The 27,874-nt window shown below is 55.8% G+C and overlaps 2 protein-coding genes across 6 annotated transcripts; one reads left to right on the forward strand and one right to left on the reverse strand.

Annotated features, from left to right (window-relative positions):
* Positions 1-27,714, reverse strand: CSAD (cysteine sulfinic acid decarboxylase). Of its 5 annotated transcripts, none has more exons than XM_051845545.3 (15): positions 27,550-27,714; positions 11,591-11,727; positions 11,272-11,398; positions 11,090-11,180; positions 10,768-10,874; positions 10,275-10,390; positions 9,871-9,950; positions 9,669-9,723; positions 2,451-2,567; positions 2,291-2,355; positions 1,986-2,067; positions 1,373-1,572; positions 1,199-1,250; positions 989-1,078; positions 1-500 (listed from the first exon to the last, which is right to left on the reverse strand). In XM_051845545.3, the coding sequence occupies exons 2-15, from the start codon at positions 11,714-11,716 to the stop codon at positions 327-329; spliced, it is 1,482 nt and encodes a 493-aa protein (XP_051701505.3). In that variant the 5' UTR covers positions 11,717-11,727; positions 27,550-27,714; the 3' UTR covers positions 1-326. The 5 variants fall into 5 exon arrangements, 3 of the variants coding, with proteins under 3 accessions (XP_051701505.3, XP_017197373.4, XP_089164537.1); XM_017341884.4 differs by lacking the exon at positions 27,550-27,714 and adding an exon at positions 27,095-27,227; XR_016216763.1 differs by lacking the exon at positions 1,986-2,067 and having other exon boundaries at positions 27,550-27,687.
* Positions 5,081-14,750, forward strand: LOC100349653 (multifunctional methyltransferase subunit TRM112-like protein). Its single transcript, XM_051845549.3, has 3 exons — positions 5,081-5,110; positions 11,618-11,831; positions 14,342-14,750. Exons 1-3 carry the CDS (start codon positions 5,081-5,083, stop codon positions 14,638-14,640), a joined length of 543 nt encoding a protein of 180 aa, XP_051701509.2. The 3' UTR covers positions 14,641-14,750.
* Positions 27,715-27,874: the final 160 nt, after the last annotated feature.

Raw genomic sequence — 27,874 nt, forward strand, 5'->3', positions numbered from 1 at the left:
TAATTGTAATTTTAACTTTATTATTTTCCTACTACCAAGGCGATTTATATTAGCTACATAATAAAAGGGGAGACAACAAAGGAATAGATTTTTAAATTTCCTATTTGTACTTCCTATGGAAAACCGCTATCATTTTGGCACATCTCACTCATCATCTTTTCTTTTCCTATGCATTCTTCAATAGAGCTCAGAATTTACTAGAAAGTCTTACAACCAGCTTTCCTGACATATTATGTTAAAGTTACTTTTTCATATTAATAAAAATCTCTCTATAAACGTAATCTTAATGAAAGAGTGGCACTGCATCCCAGGGGCATCCTGGAGGCTCACAGGTCCCGGCCCAGCCGCTCCAGCTCGTCCAGCAGGAAGTCCACGTCGGCGCGGGTGAGCGCGGGGTTGGCTACCACCACGCGGAAGAAGTTGACCCGGGCCCCGTGCGGCTGGTAGCCGATCATCATGGAGCCCTCTTTCACCATGCGCTCCTTGAGTGCGGGCGCCACCTGCAGGGGCGGCGCGGGCCAGGTGAGGGGCGCACCCCCAACCCCGGGGAAGCGCTTGGGGCCGGACCCCACACCTTCCCCACCCCAACTCCCCCCCTCGCCTCTTCCCAACCCCCCAACCCCACCCTGGGCGGCACTCGGGGCCAGACTCCCTCACCTCTCCCACCCCCACCCCCACCCCCACCCCCACCCCGGGCGGTGCTGGTTTTGAACAGTTGGTCGCTGCAACTCTGTGAGGATGAGAACCCACTCCTCATCCTTCCACACCGCCTGCGGCAGCGCGCACCCATCTACCCGGAGATCCCTGCATCGGGGGCCTCCCCTGGTTGTCTTGTCCCCAGCGCCCGTGACAAAGCTTTGGCGTGATCTCTCTGCCTCCCTGCCCCGTCCCGGGCTTGCGCGCCCAGCCCAGGGGTCGCACTGCTCCCCTGGGCGCAGCAGCGTGAGCGGGCACCGGCGCAGGGCGCGGCCGGCAGGTGAGCACGCACCTGGGCCAGCCTCTGGCTGTAATCTGGGCTCCTCTGCTGGCCCCGCAGGCTGGGCGGCACGAACCAGAAACAGACGTTGAGGAACTCAGGCTGCGGGAACAAGGAAGGGGAAGGTGTGGGCGAGGAGGGCATGGGGACGTCTTTCCTTTCGCTGCCCGGCTTCCCCAGCGGGGTTTGGGGTGCGCAGAGGCCCCTGCACCCAGCTCGTACCTCCATGACCAGCTCAAACCCTTCCCGCTTCTTCACCTCCTCCAACAGGTACCTGCGGACAGAGGGCGAGAATGACCCACTGGCCAGGGAGGGGGAAAGGCAGAGACACAGGTAGCCAACCCGAGAGCCGCAGATGGGGCGGGCAGAGGGGAGCCAGGGACCACCCCCACCTACCGGGCCAGGGCGAAGGCACGGTCCACTCGCAGCTCCAGGCCCTGCCCACCCTGTGCTTTCCACATGAGCCACAGCTTCAGGCAGTCCACGTGGCGGCCGCACTGCACCACTTTGTCCCCCGTGTCCAGGGCCACGTCGTAGAACTTGTCCTGCTGGAAAAGGTAGCTGGCCTGGGAGCTGTGGCAGCGCTTGAGCAGGTTCTGTGTGGGGGCGGTCAGGTACCTGGTTAGAGCCCGCCCCGGCCACTGGGCCCTGGGACCAGGCAGCACCGCGGCCACAGCTGCCTGCTGCCCCAGCCCTTCTCTGGCTCCCCACCCATCCCACCCCCACCCCACCCCCCAGCACCTAGACTGCTGGTCAAACTCTGCCCGAGATCTGTCTGCAGCTTCAAGCCAGAAGTCTTGCCCTTTGCATGAAGATGGGAAGACAGGAAGGGTTGGGGGGGTAGCTAGGGGCCCAGCAGAGGGGGCTGGGGTGGCTGCACAGATTGCGAGGCAGAGGGTAATAAGAAGTAAGACCTGGAGCCCTCTATGGTGGGACAGGGAGGAAGGCAGCTGCAGAGAGAGGTGGGCCAGGGCTGGGGGCTGGGGGCTGGGGGCTGGGGCCCACCCACCGAGGTGTCCCGGAGCAGGAGGGCACTGCACTGCAGGCCGGCTCCCAGGAGCTTGTGGGGGTTCCAGGTCACGGAGTCAGCCCTGGGCGATGCAGAGCAAATCTGGGTCAGTGGCGCCCCCTTGAGGTGCGGTCGGAGCCTCTCCTCTCTTGCCAGGCTCCCAGCCCCAGAATTCCATGTCTGACCTCCCAGCTCTAAGGCGCCATGGCTCTAGACCCCTCCCCCCAGCCCTCTTCCCCCTGCCCCCCAGCCTCATCCTGTTCTCTGAAGGGTGGGGTCCGGGGAGAGGGGGCCCCCCCGCGCACCTGCTGATCCCATCCAGGAGATGCTTGTGTGTCTGTGACAGCAGCATGCTCCCGCCCCAGGCGGCCTGTGCAGCAGGAGGTACAACATGGGCCTCGGCCTGGATTCGGCCCAGCCCCAGCCCCAGCCCCAGCCCCAGCCCCAGGCCCGTGTCCCGCTCACATCCACGTGCAGCCACAGCCCGTGATGCTGGCACACGTCAGCGATGGCCTCCAGCGGGTCGAAGGCCCCCAGCACGGTCGTGCCAGACGTGGCGCTGACCAGGAATGGCACCGCTCCCTGTTGTGAGAATGTAGAGGGAGAAAAGGCCACAGAGTCATTCCAGAAACTCCCGCCACCCGTGACAATGCTGTTTCCTGTCCCGGCTGCTCCATTTCCGGTCCAGCTCCCTGCTGATGACCTGGGAAAGCAGTGGAAGACGGCCCAAGCCTATGGGCCCCTGAATCCATGTGTATGAAGCTCCTGCTTTGGCCTGGTCCAGCTCTGGCTGTTGTGGCCATTTTGGGGAGTGAACCAGTGGATGGAAGTTCTTTCTCTTTCAAAATAGATAAATCTCTTTAAAAGAAAAAAAAAAAACCCTACCTGGAGGGGCAGGCGTTTGCCCGAGTGGTCAAGTTGCCCTTGGGATGCCAGCCTCCCAGACGGGAGTGCCTGGGTGCCAGTCCCAGACTCCTGCTAATGCGGGGGCGGGGGGCAGCAGGTGATGGCCTCAGTGTCTGGGTCCCTGCCACCCACATGGGACACCAGTACTGAGTTCCCAACTCATTTCAGCCTGGCCCAGCCCAAGCTGTTGCAGCACTCAGAAAGTGAACCAGCAGATGAGAGCTCTATCGGCTCCTCTCTGTCTCTCAAATAAATGAACTAAATGAATAAAAACGCTTTTAAGGGGCAAGTGTTTTGGCGCAGCAGGCAAAGCCGCCGCCTGCAATGCCAACATCCCATATGGGCGCTGGTTTGAGTCCCAGCTGTTCCACTTCCAATCCAGCTCTCTGCTATGGCCTGGGAAAGCAGTAGAGGTTGGCCCAAGTTGGCTTGCATGGGAGATCTAGAGGAAGCGCCTGGCTCCTGGCTTTGGATTGGCACCACTCCAGCCATTGCAGCCATTTGGGGAGTGAACCAGCAGATGGAAAACCTTTCTCTCTCTCTCTCCCTCTGTCTTTCAAATAAATACATAAATTAAAAAAAAAAAACCTGAAACTAGTTCACTGACTTCCAAAAACCAGAATATACAACAAAACAACTATATTTCTGTATATGAGCAATGAACAATCAAACTGAAATGAAGAAAATAGTTTCACTTTTGAGAACATAAAAAAAAAAACCCACTCAGGAATGAGTTTAACAAAAGAAGTGCAACATATACTCTGAAAACTACAAAAACACTGGAAAGGAATTCAAGAAGCCCTAAATGAAGGGAGAGACACTGCCTGGGGTGGAACTCAGTCCCTAGCAAAATCCCAGCCACCATCCTGGGAGAAACTGACCAGCTGATCCTGAATCCACATGGAAATTCCTGAGACCCAGCTGAGGCAAAACCATCCTGGAAAGGGCAACCCTGGAGGCCTTGAGCAAGGCCTGGAGCACAACAGGGTGAGCTGCCACTTGGGACGCCTGCACCCCATGTCAGGAGCCAGCTGGGTCCTGGCTCTGACTCAGCTTCCTGCTTACATGCCTGGGAGGTCAGAGAATCTTGGATTCCGCCACCCACATGAGAGACCTGGATGGAGTCCTTGGCTTCCGTGTCTCCTACTCGCTGTCATTCTGCCTTTAAAACTAAATACAGATTTTTTTTTTAATGGAGGTTTGGGGCTAGTGTTGTGGTACAGTGGGCTAAGCTGCCCCTGATATGCCAGCATCCCATAAAAGCGCCAGTCCCCGCTGCTTTACTTCCAGCCCAGCTCCCTGCTGATGTGCGTGGGAAGGCGGCGGAGGATGGGCACCTGCAACCCTCGCAGGGAACCCGGGTGGGGGTCCTGGTTCCTGACTTTGACCTGGGCCAGCCTCAGCTGTTGTAGCCACTTGGGGGGTGAACCAGTAGATAGAAGATTCTCTCTCTCTCTCCCTCCCCCCCCCCACCCCGTCACTCTGCCTTTCAAATAAATCCTTAAAATAAATAATAGCAACGGAGGTCTTACACATGCCAAGCCCAAAACTTGCTACAAGGCTACAGCCGTGAAGACAATGTTCTAGGACAGACGTGTAGGTGAACAGGACACAACTCAGGATGCAGAAATAAATCCTCACACTCAGCTGACTCTCAACAAGGACACCAAGTCAGCTCATCGGAGGAAGAACAGCATTTTCAACAAACGGTCCTGGGCCAACTGGATATGCACACGCAAAAGAATGACGCAACACCATACCCCAGAGTGAACTCAACGAACCACAAACCTGTAAAACTCCTGGAAGAAAATGGAGGAGGGCCTCTGTGAGCTTGCGTTACATTAGAGGAGACACCAAACATACAAGCAACCCGAGACAAATATATAAATTGGATTTCATCAAAATCTAAAACATTTGCTCTTCCAAGGGCACCGCCAATAAAATGGAAAGACAGTCTACAAAATGGAAGAAGATATTTACAAATCATATATCCGATAAGGGACTTGGATCTAGAATATATGAAGAACTCACCGAAAAGACAACCCAATTAAAAAAAAAAAAAAAAAAGACATGAGCCGAGGATCTGAGTAGACATTTCTCCAAAGACCACACACAAGTGGCTGATGAGTACCTGACCGGATGCAGGGAAAAGGAAATAAAAGCTGTGGTGACTCTCAAACACTCAAACGATGGAGGAGGTGGAGATGCAGAGGATCTGGGTGAGGATGGAGGGAAGTTAGAATCGTCCCGCACTGCCGGAGAAAGGAAGCGACAGTGCCCACACAGTCAAAAGCAGAGTTATCCCTGCTCCAGCGATTCCACCTCTGCTTATAAACTCTCCCCAGAATCTGAAAGCAGGGAAGGTGCTATGGCTTGCATATCTTTGCATATCATTTGAGTGAGTCCCCCACCCCACCCCAGGGCTCAGGGGTTCAAAGTTCATCCCACTGCCAGGTAATAGGAGGGCAGAAGCTTCACCCCACTTGGGTGTTTGGAGGCGGGGTCTTTGTGAGGTGATTCAGGTAAGGGCCTGGAACAGAACCACCGTGACTGAAGTGGGAGAGGCAGGAAGAGACGCACATGCACTCCCTGTCCCTCAGAACGGTGAACCAGAATAAACCTCTTTTCTTCATAAGGTTACACAGATTCAGGTATTTGGTTAGAGTGATGAAGAATGGATCAATACAGGGTCTCAAAGAGACACTGATACACACCTGCTCCCAACAGCTCCATTCACAGTATCTCCTGATGGGTGGATGTATAAGCAAAATGCAGTCTATGCATACAGCGGAAACGTGAAATAAGCCAGTCACAGACGGACAGACACTGCAGGATTCCAGTTACTCGGGATATGTAGGGGAGTCAAATTCATAGACACCAAGGAGAATGGCAGTGGCCAGGGGCTGGGGCTGGGATAGCGGACAGCTTGGTTCAGTGGGTGCAGAGTTTCAGTTTTGCAACATGAAAAGAGTTCTGGGACCAGCGGCACAAACACTATGAAAAAACTTGGCACTGCTGACCCGTATGTGTAAACGCGGCTAAGATGGTAAAATGTCATGTTACACACACACACGCACACACACACAAAGAAGAAGAATGGGCAGGAGCCTCTCAACAGGGACCCTAACAGCACTCTGGGCGGGACAGTGTGCAGCTACGCCTGCCCACTGCAGAACGTTTAGAATCCTTGGTCCCCTCTCGATAGCTGCAGTAATGCCCTCTGGTCATTGTCACAAAGCAAAGTGCTGCAGAACAGCTCCACATCCCTGCACCCAGCCCTGGGTGACGGGGAGTCAAAGGGGGGAGGCAGCAGTAGCCTCGGAAGCAAGGACCCCGGGAGGAGCAGGTGGGGAGTGGGCCCACTCCAGGCAAAGGCTACCAGGCCTCAATCCCAGGGCCGCTCGGCAGGCTTAGCAAGTCCTTCTCCCCCCACCCACCCGCCACCTGGCTAAATCCATTTTCCCTTTCAGTCCCAGCTCAACTGTCACAACTGTCACTCCTGAGGGAAGCCATCCCCGACTGCTGCACCTCCCAGCTAGGTCAGTTCTCCCGTGCTGTGCCCCCAGAGAGCACCAGTACCCCATCCTCAGGCCCCGCTGCAGCTGCCACACTAATGAATGTGTCTCCCCGCACTGGGCGAAGGATCTGAACGGATCTGCCTTCAAGGAAGACACACAGAGGCCCGGGAAACACGTGATCAGATCCTCAAGGCCGTCAGCCACAGCCACAGCCACAGCCACAGCTACAGCGGGCGCCCATTAAGTGGCTGCAATCAAAGGGAGACCAAAGCAAGTGTGCAGCAGCTGGAGCCCTCCGAAGCTGTTGGTGGGATTAAACAGGTGCAGCCCCTTTAGGAAACAGCCAGGCAGCAGTTCTCCCAAAGATTAGAGTTGTCTGACACTGGGGTGCAGCGGGTTACGCCACTGCCTGGGACGCCGGCATCCCATATGGGTGCCGGTTCTAGTCCTGGCTGCTCCACTTCCGATCCAGCTCCCTGCTGATGTGCCTGGGAAAGCAGCGGAAAGATGCCTCAAGTGCTTGGGCCCCTGCCACCCACATGCAAGACCCAGATGGAGTTCCCAGCTCCAGCTTTGGCCTGGCCCAGCCCTGGCCGCTGGGGTTACCTGGGGAGTGAACCAGTGGATGGAAGACCTCTCTGTAACTCTGACTTTCAAATAAACAGGAGTTATCATTTGAGCCAGCAATCTTACTCACACGTAACAACACAGAGGAATGAACAACACAGCCCGCACAACAGCAAGCGTGCTTAAGCAGCGTTACTCCTAACAGCCGAAAGACGCAAACCACCCAGATGTCCATCAACATGATGAATGGAGGCGTCAAATGCAGTGCACCCGTTCCATGGAACACAAGCCTGCATGTTGCACATCAAGGAACAAAGCACTGGCCCTTGCTGCACAGCTGAGCCTTGAAGCCACAACGAGACACAAGGGCAGCTCGTCACCTACAGCGTGATTCCAGAGTGCAGGACGGGCCAACCCATGGGGCCCAGAGCAGAAGGCGGGCTGCCTGGAACGGGGCGCTTCTGGGAGAACTGGAGAGTGGGGGCTCAAGAGGATGAGGTCGCTTTGGGGCTGATGACGATATTCCAACACTGACTGCACACACAGCTGCCCGACTCCATGAAGATGCTAAAAACCGTATGCTCTACGTGGGTGGGCCACGTGTCATGTGAGTTATACCTCAATAAAGCTATTACCAAAACACAAAGTTTACAAAATTAGAGAGTGAGGCCGGCGCCGCGGCTCACTAGGCTAATCCTCCGCCTTGCGGCGCCGGCACACCGGGTTCTAGTCCCGGTTGGGGCGCCGGATTCTGTCCCGGTTGCCCCTCTTCCAGGCCAGCCCTCTGCTGTGGCCAGGGAGTGCAGTGGAGGATGGCCCAGGTGCTTGGGCCCTGCACCCCATGGGAGACCAGGAAAAGCACCTGGCTCCTGGCTCCTGCCATCGGATCAGCGCGGTGCGCCGGCCGCAGCGCGCCGGCCTCGGCGGCCATTGGAGGGTGAACCAATGGCAAAGGAAGACCTTTCTCTCTGTCTCTCTCTCTCTCACTGTCCACTCTGCCTGTCAAAAAAAAAAAAATAAAAAAAATAAAAAAAAAAATTAGAGAGTGAAACCCTGCTGTTCTAATCGCAGTCCATACTGCTACCCAGATTTATACATTTACATATGTATATATAAATATATAAAAGTAATCAGTGTGCTACATAATAAAAATGCATCACAGTGCCCAGTCTATACTACAACTTGCAATACACCTTTTTTTTTTTTTTTTTTTTTTTTTTTTTTTTTTTTTTTACAGGCAGAGTGGACAGTGAGAGAGAGAGAGAGAGAAAGGTCTTCCTTTGCCGTTGGTTCACCCTCCAATGGCCGCCGCAGCCGGTGCACCGCGCTGATACGATGGCAGGAGCCAGGTACCTATCCTGGTCTCCCATGGGGTACAGGGCCCAAGGACTTGGGCCATCCTCCACTGCACTCCCGGGCCACAGCAGAGAGCTGGCCTGGAAGAGGGGCAACTGGGACAGAATCCGGCGCCCCGACCGGGACTAGAACCCGGTGTGCCGGCGCCACTAGGCGGAGGATTAGCCTAGTGAGCCGCAGCGCCGGCTGCAATACACCTTTAATACACAAGTAGCTTATTTTTTGCCCCGCCCCCGTAAGTATTTTCACAATGGCTTGTGTGTGTGTGTGTGTGTGTGTGTATTCCTACCTTGTTTCAAGTGGCTACAGGGTACTCAGTTATAGTAAATAACAAGGGCAGCTAATATTTACACGGTGCATCCACCAGCCTGGCGCTGTGAAGTGCTTTACATAAACTAATTCGCGTAATCTTTCAAACAGCCCTGTGGTTGGTTCTATAGCATGCCCGTTTTGCAGAGGAAGAAACTGAGACACACAGATGATAATTTCTTTTGTCTACTTAAGAACATTGGGGGGAAAAAAAGTTACACTTGGCTCCAGGAAACAGAATTCTCTGGCACAGAATTTTACACACTGGTGGTGCTGATTTATAGCATAAACTCTGAGCACTGGAAGGCTGAATCCGTGACTAGATACATTAAAAACTGCACTGGAGTTGGGGAATGGGTGCTGCAGTGCAGCGATTAAGCCTCTGCTTGCAACGCCCACATCCTGATCGGAGCACCAGTTTAAGTCCCACCGCTCCACTTCCAATCCAGCTCCCTGCCGATGCACCTGGGAAAGCAGCTGAGGCTGGCCCAAGTGCTTGGGCCCCTGCACTCATGTGGGAGAAGCTCCTGGCTCCTGCCTAGCCCAGCCCCTGCACCTGCAGCCACTTGGGGACTGCACCAGCAGATGGAAGACCTCTCTCTCTCTCTCTCTCTCTCTCTCTCTATCTCTCTCTCTCTTCCTCTCTCTGTGTAACGCTTTCAAATAAATAAACACATCTTTTTAAAAACTGAAACTGTACGGCTATGCAAGGCTGGAGCTCCACGGCAGCGGCAGCAGCTTGCACACCCCCCCCCCAAGTGGAGGAAGGTAGCCACCCTCTTCCCTACTCCCAGCCCACATCCTCCACCCCACCCACACAAGGCGCGTCCACACTGCCCTTGGGGGTCCCCCCTGCACCCTCCCCGGAGTCCTGCCTCCCAGAACCCCACCCGCCTCGGCAGGGTCCTTGAGAGCAGCCTAGCGTTGCCCCGTGGCTGACGGGCGTGGGGACATAAAAGGAGGGTGAAGGTGCCCGTGGCAGGGGCAGAGGGGCCGTCCTGCGGACCCCGCGCCCCTCTCGGCTCACCTCGGCCTCGGCCAGGCGGATCTGCCTCTCCAGATCCTCGGGGACCATCTTCCCTCTGAAAAAGAAAAGGCAGCGGGCAGAGAGCAGGGTGAGGGGCTCAGGCAGGTCTTCCCCGGACAGGGGGCCCTGGGCGGGCCGGCGGCGGCAATGGTTCTGCGGGGGCGGCGCGGCCCGGCAGTCCTGTGGGCAGAGGGACCTTCACCTCTCATCAGCCTTGACCACTCGGACGCTGTCGGTGCCAAGTCCCAGGAAAGCGGCTCCTTTCTTGATGGAGTAGTGGCACTGCAGAGAGCGGCAGAGGGCAGGTTAGCACGGCGTGGGCGGGCGGCCAGTGGGCGAGAGTCTCCGGTGTGGGAAAGCCTGGGGCCTCTCCAATGTCTGCGCCCACAGCTGTTGGCTGGGCGCTGGGTCTGGCGCGGCGGGGCCAAGCTCCCGGGTGCTGCCCAGGCTGCTAGGCAGCATAGGTGTGCGCCCCACCCACGCGCTCCCCACCCACACGCAGAAGGCCCGAGGCCCTTGATTAGAAGAAAACAGGGGCCTGGGGATGAGGTGGGGCAGGAGGGGCCCTGGACCCAGAGCCCAGCGTTGGGCGCGCCTCTTCCCCACCTCCTCCGACGCGAAGAGGGCCAGGGGCGGCAGCGCCCGGAGGCCCCTCTGTTTGCACTCCGGGTAGCGGTGATAGCGGGCCAGGTTCAGGGCGTACATGTTGGAGATGGAGCCACCTGCCGCGGGGGCGGAGGGAGTGGGTCAAGAAAGGTGCCCGCCTCCCCTGACCTTTTGCCCCTAGAGGAACTTGTCAAAGAAGTGGGCCCAGGGTTCCACGAGCGGCACAAGACTCCAGCCCCAGGATCAACAGCTCCCCCCAACTCTCCCCCAGCACATACACACCCTGGGCCACCCCCACCCCCCATCAAGCAACCTCGCAGTGACCCCTGTGGGCAAACAGGGGCACTGGATGGCCTCCTCCCCCGCCTGGCCAGCGCCCAGCTGGAGAGAAAACACAGAGGGACCACCCCCACCCTCTCCACCAGCTACTTCCTACAGGAGAAGGCGGGGGGGGGGGGGTGCGCTTAAGGAGCCCTGCCCCCCTCTCACATACCGGGGCAGAAGACCCCGTCCCCGGAGGTCCAGCCCACCAGGGCCCGCAGCTTGCTCAGCACCTCCTCTTCCATCAGCACAAACACGGGGGCGATTTCATACGTGTACCTGGCAGCAGAGCAAACGCTGAGTCAAGCCACCGGGGAGTCAGGAAAGCAGGTGGTGGGCTCCAAAGAGAGGAACGAGTGGATGCCGCACAGCAAGGAAGCAGGTGAAAGCCTGCAGAACAGGGGCCCGGGCTGGGGAGGGGTGGGAGGGGGAGGCAAAAGCCGGGCACCTCTCCAGCAAGCCCAAGTCCTCGCCAGGTGGGAGGGGTGGCTCACTGGCTGGTATTGAGGCTCTCGGTGATGATACGCCCGGCCAGAGCGTGCGGATCCAAGCCTGAGAAGAGCTGGTTGAAGAACCGAGGGTGACCTGGGGGAGCGGGAAGCAGCAGCTCAGCGTGGCTGCGGCATGGGTGCCGATCCCTTCCCCACGTGCCCTCCCGCCGGGAGCCAGGGCCCACCGGTCTTCACGCTGTAGCGGATCACCGCGCGGCAGCGCTCCAGCAGCTGCTCCCGCCGCTCCCCCTGGCCCCGGAGCTCCAAATCCAGCAGCTGCTTCAGCTCCTCAGGCTCCTTCCACTCGCAGACCTGGGAGGAGAAGCCAGGGACGACGGAAGCCCCGGACACAAGTACACTGACACCCACCTCATGCCAGGCAGACACAGCCCAGGATGGAGACCCCCCGGGGGCGCACAGGAGACCGTGAGAACTTTGAGGAGGAGCCTCATTTAAAAAGGGAAGTGCTGAGCCAGGTTTGGGAAGGGAGACAGAAGCACCCACCTTCTCAGAGGCGCTGGTCCCTTTCAGGACGGCCTCATCCACCACAATCGAGAACACCTCCCGGAGCAGGGCCTCCATGGCCACGGGGTCCCCATCCGCGCAGGGCAGCGGCTTCGAGTCAGCCATCAGGATAAAATCTGTGAGCAGAGCGGCGGTCATTCTCTGCTTGGCCAGCGCACTCAACCTGGTCCGGACCAGCTGGAGGCTCCACCCCAGCTCAGTCCCAGCTTCCAGGGCACAGGTAAGGAGGAGGAAGTAGGCACAGGTTCAAATCCCGGGTGCTCCGATTCCGATCCAGCTCCCTGCCAATGTGCATGGGAAAGAGTGGAAGATGGCCCAAGTCCTTGGGTCCCTGCACCCATGTGGGAGACCCAGGGGAAGCTCCTGGCTCCTGGCTTCTGCAGCCACCCGGGGAGTAAACCAGCAGATGGAAAATTCCCTCCCTCTCTCTCTCTCACTCCTTCCCTTCCTTTCTCTCTAATTCTACCTTTCAAATAAACAAAATTAATATTTTGTTAATAAAGGCAAAGAAATGCATCCAGGGAGGAAGCTGGTGGGAACAGGCGGGTGAGAACAAAGTGGTGAATGCCGCCATCAGTGGCCGCTGTCCACCACGGCAGAGATGAGCCTGGTACCTTGCTGCCTAGGTCTCTCTGTTCAAGTGAGTGGGAGGCAAGGTCCGCAACGAGTTTCCAGAACAGCAGGGGGGCAGGGGGAGTGAGGTGCCAGCAGCAGTCACGTGGCCGTGACATGACTCCCCTGACCCTTGCCCTAAAGAGACCCGGCACAGGTCTAGGAGAGGGATAGCGGGTTCCATTCCCCAAACAATCGTTAGCTGACGGAAGAAGGGGGGAATAGGAAGAGAGGCAAAAGCCCGCAGCACTTGAACCTCGGGGTCTGAAGGGGGCACACAGCCAGCACGGAGGTGGGGACTCCCCCTGAACACACCGGGGCCCAGAGTGGGGTGCAGGGATGTCCGGAGGGGAGACTCAGGGAACGGATGCAGATGACCCTGGAGATGTCCAGAGACCTGCGGAGACCAAGTGGCTTATGTGCACCTGGGAGGCCAGGTCCGACCCCCAGAGTCCTTCCAGAACAGGCCTGATGTCCCAAGGCCCCTGTGAGAGCTGCAGGGAGGAGGCGGAATCAGCAAGGCACCTGGTGAGGCGGGTGTCGCCCTGCGCCTCCCCGGCCAGAGACATCTGTGGGCCACCTGGTGCCGGGGATGGAGGAGCCTGGGACCCGACGGGGAGGACATAGACCCACGTGGGTCTGACTCTGAGTGTCCTCAGAATTCAAGAGAGAAGGGTGAGGCCCACACTGGGACAGAGAGAGGTCTTCCCGGAGAAGACCTGAGCAAGGAAGCCTGGGGACCTTCTCCTGGGGGTAGGGGAGGGACAAGGGATGAAAGGGGGAGACTCCGGCTAGAGACGCACTCCCCAGAGCCCCCTGGGAGAAGCCCTTGCTCAGTACGCCTGACTCCCTGGGGTCTCTGGAGGTGAGCACTCTGGGGGAGGCTCTCTGCCCTGCTCCCCACACAGGAGTCTCTTGGGAGGAGCCCTCACTGCACTTCTTCTCTTTATAAAGCAAGCAGTGGGGCCAGCACTGTAGCATAGTAGGTGAGGCTGCCGCCTGCAGTGCCAGCATCCATGTGGGTGTTGGTTCAAGTCCTGGATGCTCCACTTCCGATCCAGCTCTCTGCTGTGGCCTGGGAAAGCAGTAGAAGATGGCCCAAGTCCTTGGGACCCTGCACCCATGTGAGAGACCCGGAAGAAGCTCCTGTCTCCTGGCTTCAGATCGGCGCAGCTCCACCTGTTGCTGCCAACTGGGGAGCAAACCAGAGGATGGAAGACCCCCCCCCTTTCTCTCTGCCTCTCCAAGTGTAACTGACTTTCAAATAAATAGATAAATAAATTAAAAAAAAAAAAAAGCTGCCAGCAGGGAGTGAGTGTTTAGCCGGGTGGTTAAAATGCCCACATCCTGGCCTGCGCTAAGGCTCAATAGGCTAATCCTCTGCCTGCGGCACTGGCACCCCAGGGTTCTAGTCCCGGTCAGGGCACCGGATTCTCTCCCGGTTGCCCCTCTTCCAGGCCAGCTCTCTGCTGTGGCCAGGGAGTGCAGTGGAGGATGGCCCAAGTGCTTGGGCCCTGCACCTGAAGACCAGGAGAAACACCTGGCTCCTGGCTTCAGATCAGCGCAGTGCGCAGGCCGCAGCGGCCATTGGAGGGTGAACCAATGGAAAAGGAAGACCTTTCTCTCTGTCTCTCTCTCTCACTGTCCACTCTGCCTGTCAAAAAAAAAAAAAAAAAAAAAGCCTACGTCCTACATAAGAGTGTCCGGTTTCTCTACCGGGCTCTAGCTCCTGCCTCCAGCTTCCTGCAGACCCTGGGAGGCAGCTCAAGTGACTGAGTCCTGGGGGACCTGGATTGACTTTCCAGGTGCTGGTTTAAACCCTGGCCCAGCCCTGGCTGTTGTAGGCATCTGGGGAGTGAACCAGTGCATAGGAGCTCTGTCCATCTCTCTGCCTATTAAATAAATAAATCTTTAGAACGATAAGCAAAGAAACGTGCATAGCCAGTCACTAGCCCCTGGCTGAGAAGATGCCGGTATGACCACGTAGGGCTTGTTTAAAAATGGCACAACTTGGGGTCCCCACGGCTTCCCCCTGCGCCTGCAGGTATGGGCAGGGGCGGCCTCCGGCCCCTGTGCGCGGCTCCCGCCCCTGCCCGACTGATGCTCTCTGCCCCGCAGGCCACCGAGGTGCACATCAACCCTGTGGAGTTAAACCCCCCTTCGTGGCGTGGATGATCCCCAAAGTGGAGTGGGCGGCGCTCCTGGAGGCGGCCAACACCCTGCACCAGGCGGAGGTGCCCAAGGAGCAGGTTGAGGGCTACGAGTGCGACGAGGCATTTCTGCACAAGATGCACCATGTGCTGCTGGAGGTGGAGGTGTTGGAGGGCACGCTGCAGTGCCCGGAATCCGGACGGCTGTTCCCCATCAGCCGCGGGATCCCCAACATGCTGCTGAGCGACGAGGAGACCGAGAGCTGACCGCCGCCCCCGCCCCGACCGCGCGTGGCTTCACCGCCATCCTCTGGGTAGATACGGCCCCCTCCCCCAGTGACACACTGCACATGCGGTGGTTTGCGCTCCGTAGTGTGTATATATATATATATATATATATTTTTTTTTTTTTTTGACGTCTAGTCCCTAAACCCCTCTAGCCATCAACTCCCTCGGACCTACACTGCCTTCAGTTATCCGACCCAGGCTGCATGGTCCCGTGTTTTAACCACTCTCCTGCCAGCATGTCTGCGCCCCTGCCCTCTGTCGCTCCATCAAAGCCACCAGACCCACTGGATTCTGCCAGTGCAAACGGTAAAACCTTCCAACTCCGTGATCTTCACACACATGTCAGTCTCACACAGCAGATTCAACACCGACGCTTACCACCCATCTTTCCTGAAACCCCCACGAAAATTACATCCGTCGGGGTCAGTGTTGCAGTGCAGTAGGTTAAGCCACCCCCTGCAACGCTGGCATCCCAGCTGAGGGCCAGCTCGAATCCCGGCTGCACCGCGTCCAACCCGGCTCCCTGCTGATGCACCTGGAAAAGCAGAAGATGGACCAGTACTTGGGCCCTGCCACCCTTGGGGTGAATTAGAAGAAGTCCCTGGCTCCAAGCAGCCCCTTTCCCCAGTCGGCACTCACAGTTAGTGACTGGGGTAGGCTGGCCATGGCCGGGAGCCTGGGATTCCTCGCTGCAGAATCTGAACTGTGGAGTCCTGAGCGAGGCTCTGACGCTCTGGGGCCATTCCTTGCCCAACACCCGTCGGGGATGCCCGCTGGTCCAGGAGCATGGACCCTGCAACACACCTTAGTGCCTCTCTCGTAAATGTGAGCAGATGGCCAAAAATGACCAGAAACTTGATGAGAGCCCCTGATATGAACCAGAGAGGTAAGAACAGACAACCTGAAACAGACATTTGGTGGCAGCACAGAAAAGCAGGGAGCCAGAAACAAGCCTCAAAAAAACAAGAGGAGGGGCCGGCACTGTGGCACAGCGGGTAAAGCTGCCGCCTGCAGTGCCAGCATCCCATATGGGCACCAGTTCAAGTCCCGGCTGCTCCACTTTCAATCCAGCTCTCTGCTGTGGCCTGGGAAAGCAGCAGAAGATGGCCCAAGCCCTTGGGCCTCCGCACTTGCGTGGGAGACCCAGAAGAAGCTCCTGGCTCCTGGTTTTGGATCGGTGCAGCTCCAGCCATGGTAGCCATTTGGGGAGTGAACCAGTGGATGGAAGACCTCTCTCTCTCTCCCCCATCCCCTCTATAACTCTGCCTTTCAAATTAATTAATTAATTTTTAGAAAAAGTATCTCACTCTCCTCTTAATTTAGTTGGACACCTGTAGTAGTTAGGTATTTGTGGTGATAAACAGCTTCAAAATCCCACGGGGGCTGGCAGAGATTTGGCATGGTGGTTAAAGCACCAGCTGGGATGCCTGTGATTATCATATCAGACTGTGTGGGTTAGAGTTCTGGCTCCGCTTCTGGCTCCAGATCCCTGCCCATGTGCACCGTGGGAGGCAGCAACAATGGCCCAAGCACCTGGGTCCCTGCCACCCACATGGGAGACTCAGATGGAGCTCCAGGCTCCTGGCTTCAGCCTGGCCTGGCCCCAGCTGTTGCAGGCATTTGCAGAGTAAACCAGCAGGTGGGAGACCTCTGCCTGTCTCTGTCTCTCTGCCTTTCAAATGAAAGCCGTACTGGCTTACACCACCACCAGAGCTTTAACTCTCCAGGATTTACAGTGGCAGCGTGGCTGCAGCTCTGATTTGTGCGCTCTTACTCCGAGTCCCAGGCCGAAAGCACAGTCCCTATCTGGGACACGATGTTCTCATCACGTAGCAAAAAGAACAAAAAAGCAGAAAAAACCACACAGGGACTCTTCAAACAGCTGCTCCGCCCTGGCAAGTGGCACAGCCAAGCCCTGGGGCGGCGGCGAGGGACGCTGCGCACTCCTCCCACTAGAGGGCACTGCGGGGCGCAGAGCAACAGGTGAGCGCCTGAACACCCCTTAATAGACACTAGGTGCAGGCTCCCGAAGCCGGGTGGCTTCGGTTGCCCCTCGTTCTGCACTGGCCCACCCCACTCACTTACAGTACCAGCCTCGCCCCCACTCTGAACCACGGGTCTAAAGGTTCCCTCTCTCCTCCTTGCACCTTCTTATTTATTTACTTTGAATATGAGGCAGAGAGACAGAAACAGACACAGATCTCCTATCTACTGGTTTACTCTACAAATGCCCAAAACTGCCAGCGCTGGGCCAGGCTGGAGCCAGGAGCTTGGGACTCAATCCAAGCCTCCCACGTGGGTGGTGGGAACCCAAAGACTTGAACCATCCCCACAGCCTCCCAGGGTGTGCATTAGCAGCAAGCTGGAATCTGGAGGTGGGTATTGGCACCAGGGACTCCTATGAGGGACACGTGTGCACCTGCTATGCCCAACCCCCTCCTCCCTCACCCTCCTTGAAGAGCTACAATTCTTCAGCGTTCCAGGGCCTTTTCATTTTTAATTTTTTTTTCAATTTATTTATTCAAAAGGCAAAGTGATGGAGAGAAAGAGAAGTCTGCTAGTTCACTCCCCCAGATGCCTGCAATAGCCAGTGCTGGGCCAGGTTGAAGCCAAGAGCCACAAGCCCGCTCCAGGTCTCCCACGTGGACGGGCATCACCTACTGCCTCCCGGGGTGCTCCGTACCAGGAAGCTGGTACCGTACCAGGACTCCAGGCCAGGCCCTGTCCTATGCCACGCAGATGTCCCTAAGAGGCACTTAACCCACTGTGCGCAAGGCCTGCCCCTTTTTGCCTTTGATTCAATTTTTTAACTTTCTTTTTTCTTTTTCAGAGACAGAGAGAAAGGTCTTCCTTCCGTTGGTTCATCCCCCAAATGGCCGCTACGGCCAGCGCACCACGCCGATCTGAAGCCAGGAGCCAGGTGCTTCTCCTGGTCTCCCATGCGGTTGCAGGGCCCAAGCACTTGGGCCATCCTCCACTGCCCTCCTGGGCCACAGCAGAGAGCTGGCCTGGAAGAGGAGCAATGGGGACAGAATCCAGCACCCCAATCGGGACTAGAACCCAGGGTGCCAGCACCGCAGGCAGAGGATTAGCCAAGTGAGCCACAGCGCTGGCCCGGTATTTTTAACTTTTAATTTAACTTGCAAAGGCTGTTACCTATTTCTCTCTCCTTCAACACAACACTAAAACCTGGATAAAACTTTTTTTTTTTTTTTTGGCCTGGACTATGATGTAATGCTTTTCTTTATAAAACTACTGGGATGAATGTGCTGTGACTCCGTGGGTTAAGCCACCCCATCAAAACGCTGGCTCATGTCCAGCTCCCCCACATCCCATCCCACTTCCTGCTACCGCACCTGGGAAAGTAGCAAATCAAGGCCCAAGTCCCTGCTCCCCAGATGGCGTTCCCGCTTCCTGGCTGTGCGGACATTTGAGGAGTGAACCAGAGAAAGGAAGATAGGGGTGTGTCGTTGTCTGCTATCTGTCTGTCTCCTTCTCTCTCTGTCACTCTGCCTTTCAAATAAATAAATAAAAATAAATCTATTCCTAAAAAATGCTTTAAGGGACTGGCATTGTGGTGCAGTGGGTCAGGCCGCCCCTTGCAATGCCAGCATCCGTATCAGACTGCCGATTTGAGTCCGGCTACTCCACTCTGGTCCAGCTTCCTGTCAATGTACCTGGGAAGCAGAAGGTGATGGCCCAAGGACTTGGGTCCCTGCACCCACATGGGAGACTGTCGCTCCCCCTCTTCGTGGAGGAGCAACACAGGACCCTGCGCTGTTCTTTCGTCTGCTCGGCCCTCCCCGGGTTTGCTGCTGGTTCTTCCCGGGTTGGCTACTATCCCTTCCACCTCCGTGGAAGGGCAGTTCCCCCTGGCCGCATTCCCCACTTCCGCAGGGGAGCGGCACACCGCCGGCCGGTTCTCTCGGGGGCTGCACGGGTTCCCTTAGATGTTCCCCATAGATGTTCCCGGTGCATGCCGTCTCTCTCCTCCTTTATAGTCCTCCTCCGCCAATCCCAACTCGGCTGCCCACACGCCGAGTACGCTGCTCTCCAATCAGGAGCAAGTCCTACAGTTAATTGGTTGAACTGGAGGCAGCTGTGCGGAAGCTGTTTACTTCTCTCCCAGCGCCATATTGTGGGAGAGCAGATGCATAGAATAAGTCCTAATTCCAGCAACTCAGTCTAGTCCGGTTTGCTCCCCACAGGAGACCCCGATGGAGTTCCTGTCTCCTGGCTTCTGCCTGCACCAGCCCCAGCAGCTGCAGCACCGGGGGAATGAACCAGTGGACAGAAAATCTATGTCTCCGTCTCTGTCTCTCACCCTTTCTCACCCTCTGTCACTCTGACTCTCAAGTAAATAAACAGATGTTTAAATTAGATGAATACACACTTTAAGGGGGTGGGCCTACGGCACAGTGGGTTAAGCTGCCACTCTGGACTCCCACATTCCAACCTGGAGAGCCTGGGTCTGAGTCCCAGCTCTGCTCCCAGTTCCATTCCAGCTTCCTGCTCATGTGCACCCTGGGGAGCAGCAGGTGGTGGCTCAAGTAGTTGGGTCCCTGCCACCCACTTGGGGAGACCTACACTGAACTCCCACCTCCCAGTTTCAGCCCAGCCCAGCCCCAGCTGTTGTGGGCATCTGGGTGGTGAACCAGCGAATGGGAGCTCTTTCTCTCTGTGTGTCTCTCTCTGTATCTCCCTTGCCAATAAATAAATAAATAAATAACTGTTAAGATACTTTAAGGGGCCGGCGCTGTGGCACAATGGGTAAAGCCGCTGCCTGCAGTGCCAGCATCCCATATGGACACCTGTTCGAGTCCCAGCTGCTCCTCTTCCAATCCAGCTGTCTGCTGTGGCCTGGGAAAGCAGTGGAAGATGGCCCAAGTCCTTGGTCCCTACACCCACATGGGAGACCCGGAAGAAGCTCCTGGCTCCTGGCTTCAGATCAGCACAGTTCCAGTCATTGTGGCCAATTGGGGAGTGAACCAGTGAATGGAAGACCTCTCTTTCTCTCTCTCTCTCTCTCTCTCTCTCTCTCTCTGCCTCTCCTTCTCTATGTGTATAACTCTTTCAAATAAATAAATAAATTTTTTTTTCAAAAAAAAAAAGATACTTAAGGGCCGGTGCCATGGCTCACTTGGCTAATCCTCCACCTGTGGCACCGGCACCCCGGCTCTAGTCCCGGTTGGGGTGCCGGATTCTGTCCCATTTGTTCCTCTTGCAGTCCAGCTCTCTGCTGTGGTCCAGGAAGGCAGTAGAGGATGGCCCAAGTGCTTGGGCCCTGCACCCGCATGGGAGAACAGGAAGAAACACCTGGCTCCTGGCTTCAGATCTGCGCAGCGCGCCGGCCGTGGCGGCCATTTGGGGGGTGAACCAATGGAAGGAAGACCTTTCTCTCTGTCTCTCTTTCTCTGTCTAACTCTGCCTGTCAAATAAAAAAAAAAAAAAAAAAAAAAAAAAAAGATACTTTAAAAGGCAAATGATAAGTTTCCAGTGGAGGGACCTGTGAGATACCACCTGATCCAGGTGAGCAAAGGTAGCGTCACAGGGAAGCAGGGGGCAGAATGAAATCAGGAGCCTCCTGATGCCAGGTCCTGAGAAACAGCGTCACGTAGGTGATGTCTGCCAAAAGCGCGCATAACCCAAATCTAACCGTGAGGCGAGCCGCACACGTGAACTGAGGTCGCTGCACGGAATGCCGAGCCTGTACTCGGCCATTTCTGTTTGTGGGAAATCAGAGAAAGGCCGGCGGTCTGCTGCAGACTGAAGGAAGCAGAAGGACCATGTGGTCTGAGATGGGCTCTTGGACAGGGAAGGAAAAACCAGCTATGGAGAACGTCATCTGGGGCCGGCGCTGTGGTGCAGAGGGGAAAGCCAGCACCTGCAGCGCCAGCATCCCATCCGGACACCAGTTCGAGTCCCAGCTGTTCCACTTCTGATCCAGCTCCCTGCCAATAATATGGTCTGGGGAAGCAGCAGAGGATGGCCCAAGTGCTTGGACCCCTACCATCCATGTGGGAGACCTGGATGGAGTTGCAGGCTCCTGGCTTCTGGCTTGCCCAGCCCCAGCAGTTGCAGCCACTTGGGTAGTGAACCGCCAAATACGCGCTCTCTTTCTCTTTCTTTTCCTCTCTCTGTCTGAAACTCTGCCTTTCAAATAAATAAATATCAAGAAAGAAGGAAAGAAATACTATATTACCTGACTACAAATGGTATCATAAATGTTAGTATTTTTTCAGTGTTAAATTTGATAATTGTTCTAATTTTGAGGGGAAAATGCTGAATGTAAAGCAACAAGGTGTCTATAACTTTTGAGACAGTTCAGAAAGATGACACCATGTGTGTGTATCTATAGGCATTGTTTAAAACTGACAGTTTTTGGAGAGAACACTTGCATACTATAAAGTTCATACTTTAAAGCAGGGATGGGGAATCTTTTTTTCTGTCAAGGGCCATCTGGGCACTTATAACATCATTCATGGACCATACAAAATGACCAACCTAAAAATTAGCCTGCTGGGGTTGCTGCTGTGACATAGTGGTTGAAAACACCACCTGCAGTGCCGCCATCCCATATGGGCACCAGTTCAAGTCCCGGCTGCTCCACTTCCGATCCAGTTCTCTGCTATGGCCTGGGAAAGCAGTGGAAGATGGCCCAAGTCCTTGGGCTCCTGCACCCATGTGGGAGACCCAGAAGACCTCTCTCTCTCTCTCTCTCTCTCTCTCTCCCTCCTTCCCTCTGTCTCTCCTCTCTCTGTATAACTCTTAAATAGATAAATAAATCTTTAAAATAAAATAAAAGTTATTTTTAAATAACAACCCTCCCCAAAAAAATGACAGAAGAGGAATTAAGGGACCACAAGGATTCCAAAATCCAGAAATCACTGGGCTCCAGGAATGTCCCTCACACATTGTGCAATTTCCCAACTCCTCTGTCCGCTCTCATCAAAGGTCTAACCAGGCGGCCAGCAGACAAGGGAGCCGGCCCCCGCGCTGCTCGCCTCCATTACGCAACCCCCACCGGTTCCCCGAGAGGGGAACGAGTTCAGCTTGTTCAGCAAAACGTTGCCTGAGCGGCTTCTCCTTGTAGCCGGGCTGGCACGGCCCCAGCTGCGGCAGCTGCTCTGCAGGCTGCGGCCTACAGGGGAGCCTGGCATGCTGACCAGCCCCACGACAGCCACCTGGAGCGGGGAAAGGCAGAGGCAGGATGGCCAGACGGTGTAACCCCCGCTCAGCAGGCCCAGGGCGGCCAGCAAGGGCGGAACACTGCGACTTTACTATTTTACCAGGTGCTGGGGTGGGCCCGACGCAAGAGGCAGTTAGGGTGGGGGGCCTGGGGGGACACGGACACTGGCCTGTTATCCACCTGCCTACAACCCCCAGGGACTTCACCCCCTCCTTATGCACACGCAGGGTTCTCTGGGCTTCCACGCCGTGCAGAGACCCAAAGCTCACCCCCACTGAGTGAGTGAAGTGCCACACACCAAACAGGCACCCCTGCCCACCCGAAAAATCATTAGTTTCTCACTTTCGCACTCTACTTCACCACCCTGCACAAAGGCATTTAAAAAAAAAGTGCCGATTCCATCAAGCGTTTGCAGTACTGAAAAATGACACGCATTCCACTCACTGCATGTCTAGGCACCGAGAACCTGCTGTTCCCCAAGCTTGCCCACCCCGCACCCCTTTCCACCCCTCTCAGCCTGAACTGTACCTATGCATTCTCCCTTCCAACACAGGCTCCAGCTGGTCCCGGTGAACTCACCTGTCCAGGACGACGAGGTGACTGGGAGCAGCTTGTGTGCTGATTTTTAACTCCTAGGCTAGTAGTACCTCCCCCACAATCAGGACTGCCATTTGAGTTGGGCATTTCTCACCACCCACCATATACACAAACAAGCTAAGATAAAGACTAAACTGGGGCCAGCACTGTGGTGTAGCAGGTACAGCTGCCGCCTGCAGTGCTGGCATCCCATATGGACGCTGGTTCAAGTCCCAGCTGCTCCACTTCAATCCAGCTCTCTGCTATGGCCTGGGAAAGCAGTGGAAGATGGCCCAAGTCCTTGGGTCCCTGCACCCGCGTGGGAGACCTGGAAGAGGCTTCTGGCTCCTGGCTTCGGATCGGTGCAGTCCCGGCCTTTGGGGCCAATTGGGGAGTACCACCAGATGAAGACCTCTCTCTCTCTCTCTCTCTCTGCCTCTCCTCTCTGTGTAACTCTGACTTTCAAATATATATAAATAAATCTTTTTTAAAAAAAGAATTTAACTTAATCTATAGAAAACTTGGTTGTCTCTACCGTATCAAGTCTTCCTGTGCCTGGACATGATAGAGCTCACTATTTAATCAAGACCTTTTTGGCCGGCACCGCAGCTCACTAGGCTAATCCTCCACCTAGTGGCGCCGGCACACCGGGTTCTAGTCCCAGTCGGGGCACCGGATTCTGTCCCGGTTGCCCCTCTTCCAGGCCAGCTCTCTGCTGTGGCCAGGGAGTGCAGTGGAGGATGGCCCAAGTGCTTGGGCCCTGCACCCCATGGGAGACCAGGAGAAGCACCTGGCTCCTGGCTTTGGATCAGCGCGGTGTGCAGGCTGTTGCGGCCATTAGAGGGTGAACCAACAGCAAAGGAAGACCTTTCTCTCTGTCTCTCTCTCTCACTGTCCACTCTGCCTGTCAAAAAAAAAAAAAAAAAAAAAGACCTTTTTGTCTTTCACTAAAATACTATGGTTTTCTGAATATATAGCAGTTTTCCACTAATTTTTTATCTAGAAATGTAATATTTCTATTGTGAATGAGTATTATTCATATCGTCTTTATACTTTATATAATTTGTGCTTTTTAAAGATTTATTTATTTGAAAGGCAAAGTTTCAGAGGCAGAAAGGGAGAGAGATCTTCTAATTACTGGTTCACTACCCAAATGGCCACAACAGCCAAAGCTGGGCCCATCCAAAGCCAGGAACCAGGAGCTTCTTCTGGGTCTCCCACATGGGTGCAGGGGCCCAAGGACTTGGGCCATCTTACACTGCTTTCCCAGGCCACAGCAGAGAGCTGGATTGGAAGTGGAGCAGCCGGGACTCAAACCAGCACCCATATGGGATGTCGGCACTGCAGGCGGTGGCTTTACCTGCTACGTCACAGCGCCGGCCCCTCGCTCATTAATTTTACATTGGTCATGTTGGCAAACTTTCCAGTTTTAATATGTTGTAATCATTTATCTTTGTAAATGAATAAATCATATGAAAATGATGACAGTTTTGAATGGCCAAGAACTCTAGTGGGATACTAGCATTTTTATAAGCTTTATTTTATTTTTAACTGACATAGAAAAGAACATTAGTTTTAATGGTAAACATTCCTGACTTGTTCCTACCTTTGATGGGAATGTTTTAACTATTTTCCAAGACAGTATGATTTTTGCTCTCAAAAAAGGTTGAAAAACAAATGTAAACAAAGAGAAAATATCTTAAATGACTGATGACAAAAAATAAAGAAGATTTCTAACAATCAAAAATGACAAATGATCTACTTTTTCAATGAGTAAATGCTATGAGCGGACAATTTACAAAAGCAACTTAAATGGTTAAAAAGCAATGAGAGGGCCGGCGCTGTGGCACAGTGGGTTAAAGACCTGGCCTGCAGTGCCAACATCCAGTATGGGCACTGGTTCAAGTTCCAGCTGCTCCACTTCCGATCCAGCTCTCTGCTATGGCCTGGGAAAGCAGTAGAAGATGGCCCAAGTCCTTGGGCTCCTGCACCTGTGTGGGACACCAAGAAGAAGCTCCTGGCTTCGGATTGGCTCAGCTCCGGCCATTGCAGCTACTTGGGGAGTGAACCAAGCAAATGGAAGACTTCTCTCTCTCTTTTTCTCTAACTCTGTCTTTCAAATAAATAAAAAAATATTAAAAAAAAAAAAAGCAATGACAGGCTTAACTTCAGTATGAATACCATGCAAGTTAAAACAAGGAAATACTATTTTTCACCAGTAACTATGTAAGAAAATTCATGGTACCCAGTATTGCCAAGGATGTAAAAAATGGGAAGACTCACATGTGGGCCAGCGTTGCGGCTCACTAGGCTAATCCTCTGCCTGTGGCACCGGCACACCGGGTTCTAGTCCCGGTTGGGGTGCCAGATTCTGTCCCGGTTGCCCCTCTTCCAGGCCAGCTCTCTGCTGTGGCCAGGGAGTGCAGTGGAGGATGGCCCAAGTGCTTGGGCCCTGCACCCCATGGGAGACCAGGAGAAGCACCTGGCTCCTGGCTTCAGATCAGCGCGGTGCGCAGGCCGTTGCGGCCATTAGAGGGTGAACCAACAGCAAAGGAAGACCTTTCTCTCTGTCTCTCTCCTCTCTCACTGTCCACTCTGCCTGTCAAAAAAAAAAAAAAAAAAAAAAGAGAGAGACTCACATGTGGTTTTGAATGAGCCTCTGAGTTGTTACAAACTTTGGAACTCAATTTCACAGAATCTATTAAAATTTTAAAGCCACCCATCCTATCTACAAATCTATCTACAAGTGCAAAGGGGTAACACTCACGAGGCAAAAAGACTGGAACTTAAATATTTACCACGACGGAACTGGACAAAGCAAAGCACAAACCCAAGGTGGAATACTATACAGCAGTTCTTTTTTTTTTTTTTTTTTTTTTTTTTTTGGACAGGCAGAGTGGACAGTGAGAGAGAAAGACAGAGAGAAGGGTCTTCCTTTGGCGTTGGTTCACCCCTCAATGGCCGCTGCGGCCGGCGCACCGCACTGATCCGAAGCCAGGAGCCAGGTGCTTCTCCTGGTCTCTCATGGGGTGCAGGGCCCAAGCACTTGGGCCATCCTCCACTGCACTCCCTGGCCACAGCAGAGAGCTGGCCTGGAAGAGGGGCAACTGGGACAGAATCCAGCACCCCGACCAGGACTAGAACCCGGTGTGCCGGAGCCGCTAGGCAGAGGATTAGCCTAGTGAGCCGCGGCGCCGGCCACAGCAGTTCTTAAAACAGGAACTGTCTCAGATGTCGAACATATACTGGGAGACATGTTGTACGAGCTCAATAAATACATACTAAAGGGAAGAAACACTTGTGTGGGACACAGGGCAAATTCTGGAGGTATCTGTTACACCAAACTGACAAGAACGCTTCCTTTGAGAAGTACCAGAGGACAGCAGACAGGGAGACTAACCATTTTCTTCCTTCTGTATTTTTGTATTGTGTGGATTTGTAAAAGTAAGTATGAACTATTTTTTTTTTTAAGAATTAAAAACCTGGAACTGGCGTTGTGGCGTGCCGGGTAAGGCCTCCGCCTGCACCGCTGGCATCCCATGTGGGTGCCGGTTCGACTCCTGACTGCTCCTCTTCCCATCCAGCTCTCTGCTATGGCCTGGGAAAGCAGCAGAGGTTGACCCAATTAGGCCCCTGCAACCGCGGGGGAGACACGGAAGCAGCTCCTGGCTCCTGGCTTCGGTTGGGCGCAGCTCTCGGCGCTGTGGCCATCTGGGGAGTGAATCAGCGGATGGAAGACCTCTCTGTGTCTCTTCCTCTCTCTGTAACTTTCAAAATCAATCAATCTTAAAAAAGAAAAATGAAAGCTTATTTCTGGTGACTTTGTTTCCATTTTATGTCGGTGTTTTGATGATCCTAAGCTCACAGGGAACTTGCTTCCCACGAGTAAAATCGAAGAGCGGAAGGAAATGAAATGTGTGCCCAGGACGAGGCTAGGAATCCTCGCCGTTTTCCCTTTGGCATCGCCACTAAGTCCCTGATGCACCGACCGCAGAAACCCGGCCTAAACGGGAACCGAGGCTTCCTCTCCCACCGACAGCAGAGCCCTGCCCAGTGGCTCAGGCTGGGGGCGGAATGTAAAGACCGGCCCAAGGTTCCATCTCCTACTGCAGCCCGGCCCCGGGGCCAGCCTGCGAGACCAGGTCTCCCTCCCTGAGGGGAGTCCCAGGGCCTCATCCAGGCCACCGGGCCGTGCCTTCGGCAAGCAGCGCCTCGGGCCAGTGTTGCAAGGCAGGCCTCTGAGAAGACACCCGTTTTCAGGTTACGGTCGGCGCTAACAGGGCAGAAGTGAGCAAAGAAAATCGCTCCTCCCCCAGCTGACCCCAATACCAGCCCGACGGAAAGATCGGGTTCGAACTATTCCGGGTTCTACTTATCTCCCAACGTCCCTGCCCTCAGTCAAGATGGCGGCTGAGGCATCGCCCCCGCGCCACGGCGCACGCGCCGCCCGGGCCTGCCTCCTCCCATCCTCCCGCGCGCCGGCCCCGCCCCCTCGCCAGCTGCACCCCTCCGTACGTCCCCAGCCTCACCCCCTCCGAGGCCATCCCCCACCCCGCCTGTCCGGGCTCCGGAGCCCGGAAGTGGATGTGGCCGCTCGGCGGCGAGGGCGAGGGGGAGGGGGAAGTGCTTCCGGGGAAACGCGCCCCGGGTTGGTGTTTGTAAACTTGCCTCGGTCCCGGCGGGGGCAGCGGCGGCCGCGGGCTTGGCAGGGTGTGCTGGGGCCTGGCGGAGGCACGGGAGGCGGCGGGAGCCCCGCGCCCGGCAGGTAGGAGCGCGCGTCGGGGGGCGCCGCGTCGCCAAGACAGACGGCAGCGCTTCGGCAGCTCGCAGGCCGTGGGGCGCCGCGCGGGAAGGGGGAGGGGAAGGGAGGAGGGGCGCGTGGCGGAGGGAGGGGGCTCCCGGGGGAAGGGAAGGGCCCTCGCGCGCGCGCGCCCGGCCCGGGAGAAGGGGCTCGCTCGGAGGGGGACGCGGGCGCGAGCACGCGCGCCGTCGGCGCTCCCGGGGCCCTGGGCTCCCGGGGTGTGCGGCGGGCGGGCTGGCGGGAGGGTGAGCGCGCGTCGCGTCGCGCCGGGCTCCGCCGGGCTCTGCCGGGCCGCCCTCCACGTCCGCGGCCCCCTCCGTACCTTAGGGCAAGACGCGGGGAAGGCGCACGTGTAGGCACTGCCGTGGGTTTCCGCCCGTCGTCCAGCGCCCCGGCGAGGGCCCCCGCCGAGCCTTCCTCCAGCCCAGTCCGGCCGCCTCTGCAGAGTGCAAGGTTTGCGGGCGTGCCCACTTGGCAAAAAGGCCCCGAAGGGCCTCCGCCCCCTCCTTCCATTCCTAAGTTGGTACATCCAGGCAGTTGCCCTGTTGGCAGAGTCCCTCTGTTAGGAGGCCCCAGTCACTTTGGGTGCCGTGACCGCCCCTCCTCGCCCCAGAGACCAGCGTCTCCTTCTGACCTAGAAAAGTTGA

This window comes from Oryctolagus cuniculus, chromosome 11, assembly GCF_051225735.1.
Source record: "Oryctolagus cuniculus isolate XC-2025 breed Fujian yellow rabbit chromosome 11, ASM5122573v1, whole genome shotgun sequence".
NCBI classification, from domain to species: domain Eukaryota; kingdom Metazoa; phylum Chordata; class Mammalia; order Lagomorpha; family Leporidae; genus Oryctolagus; species Oryctolagus cuniculus.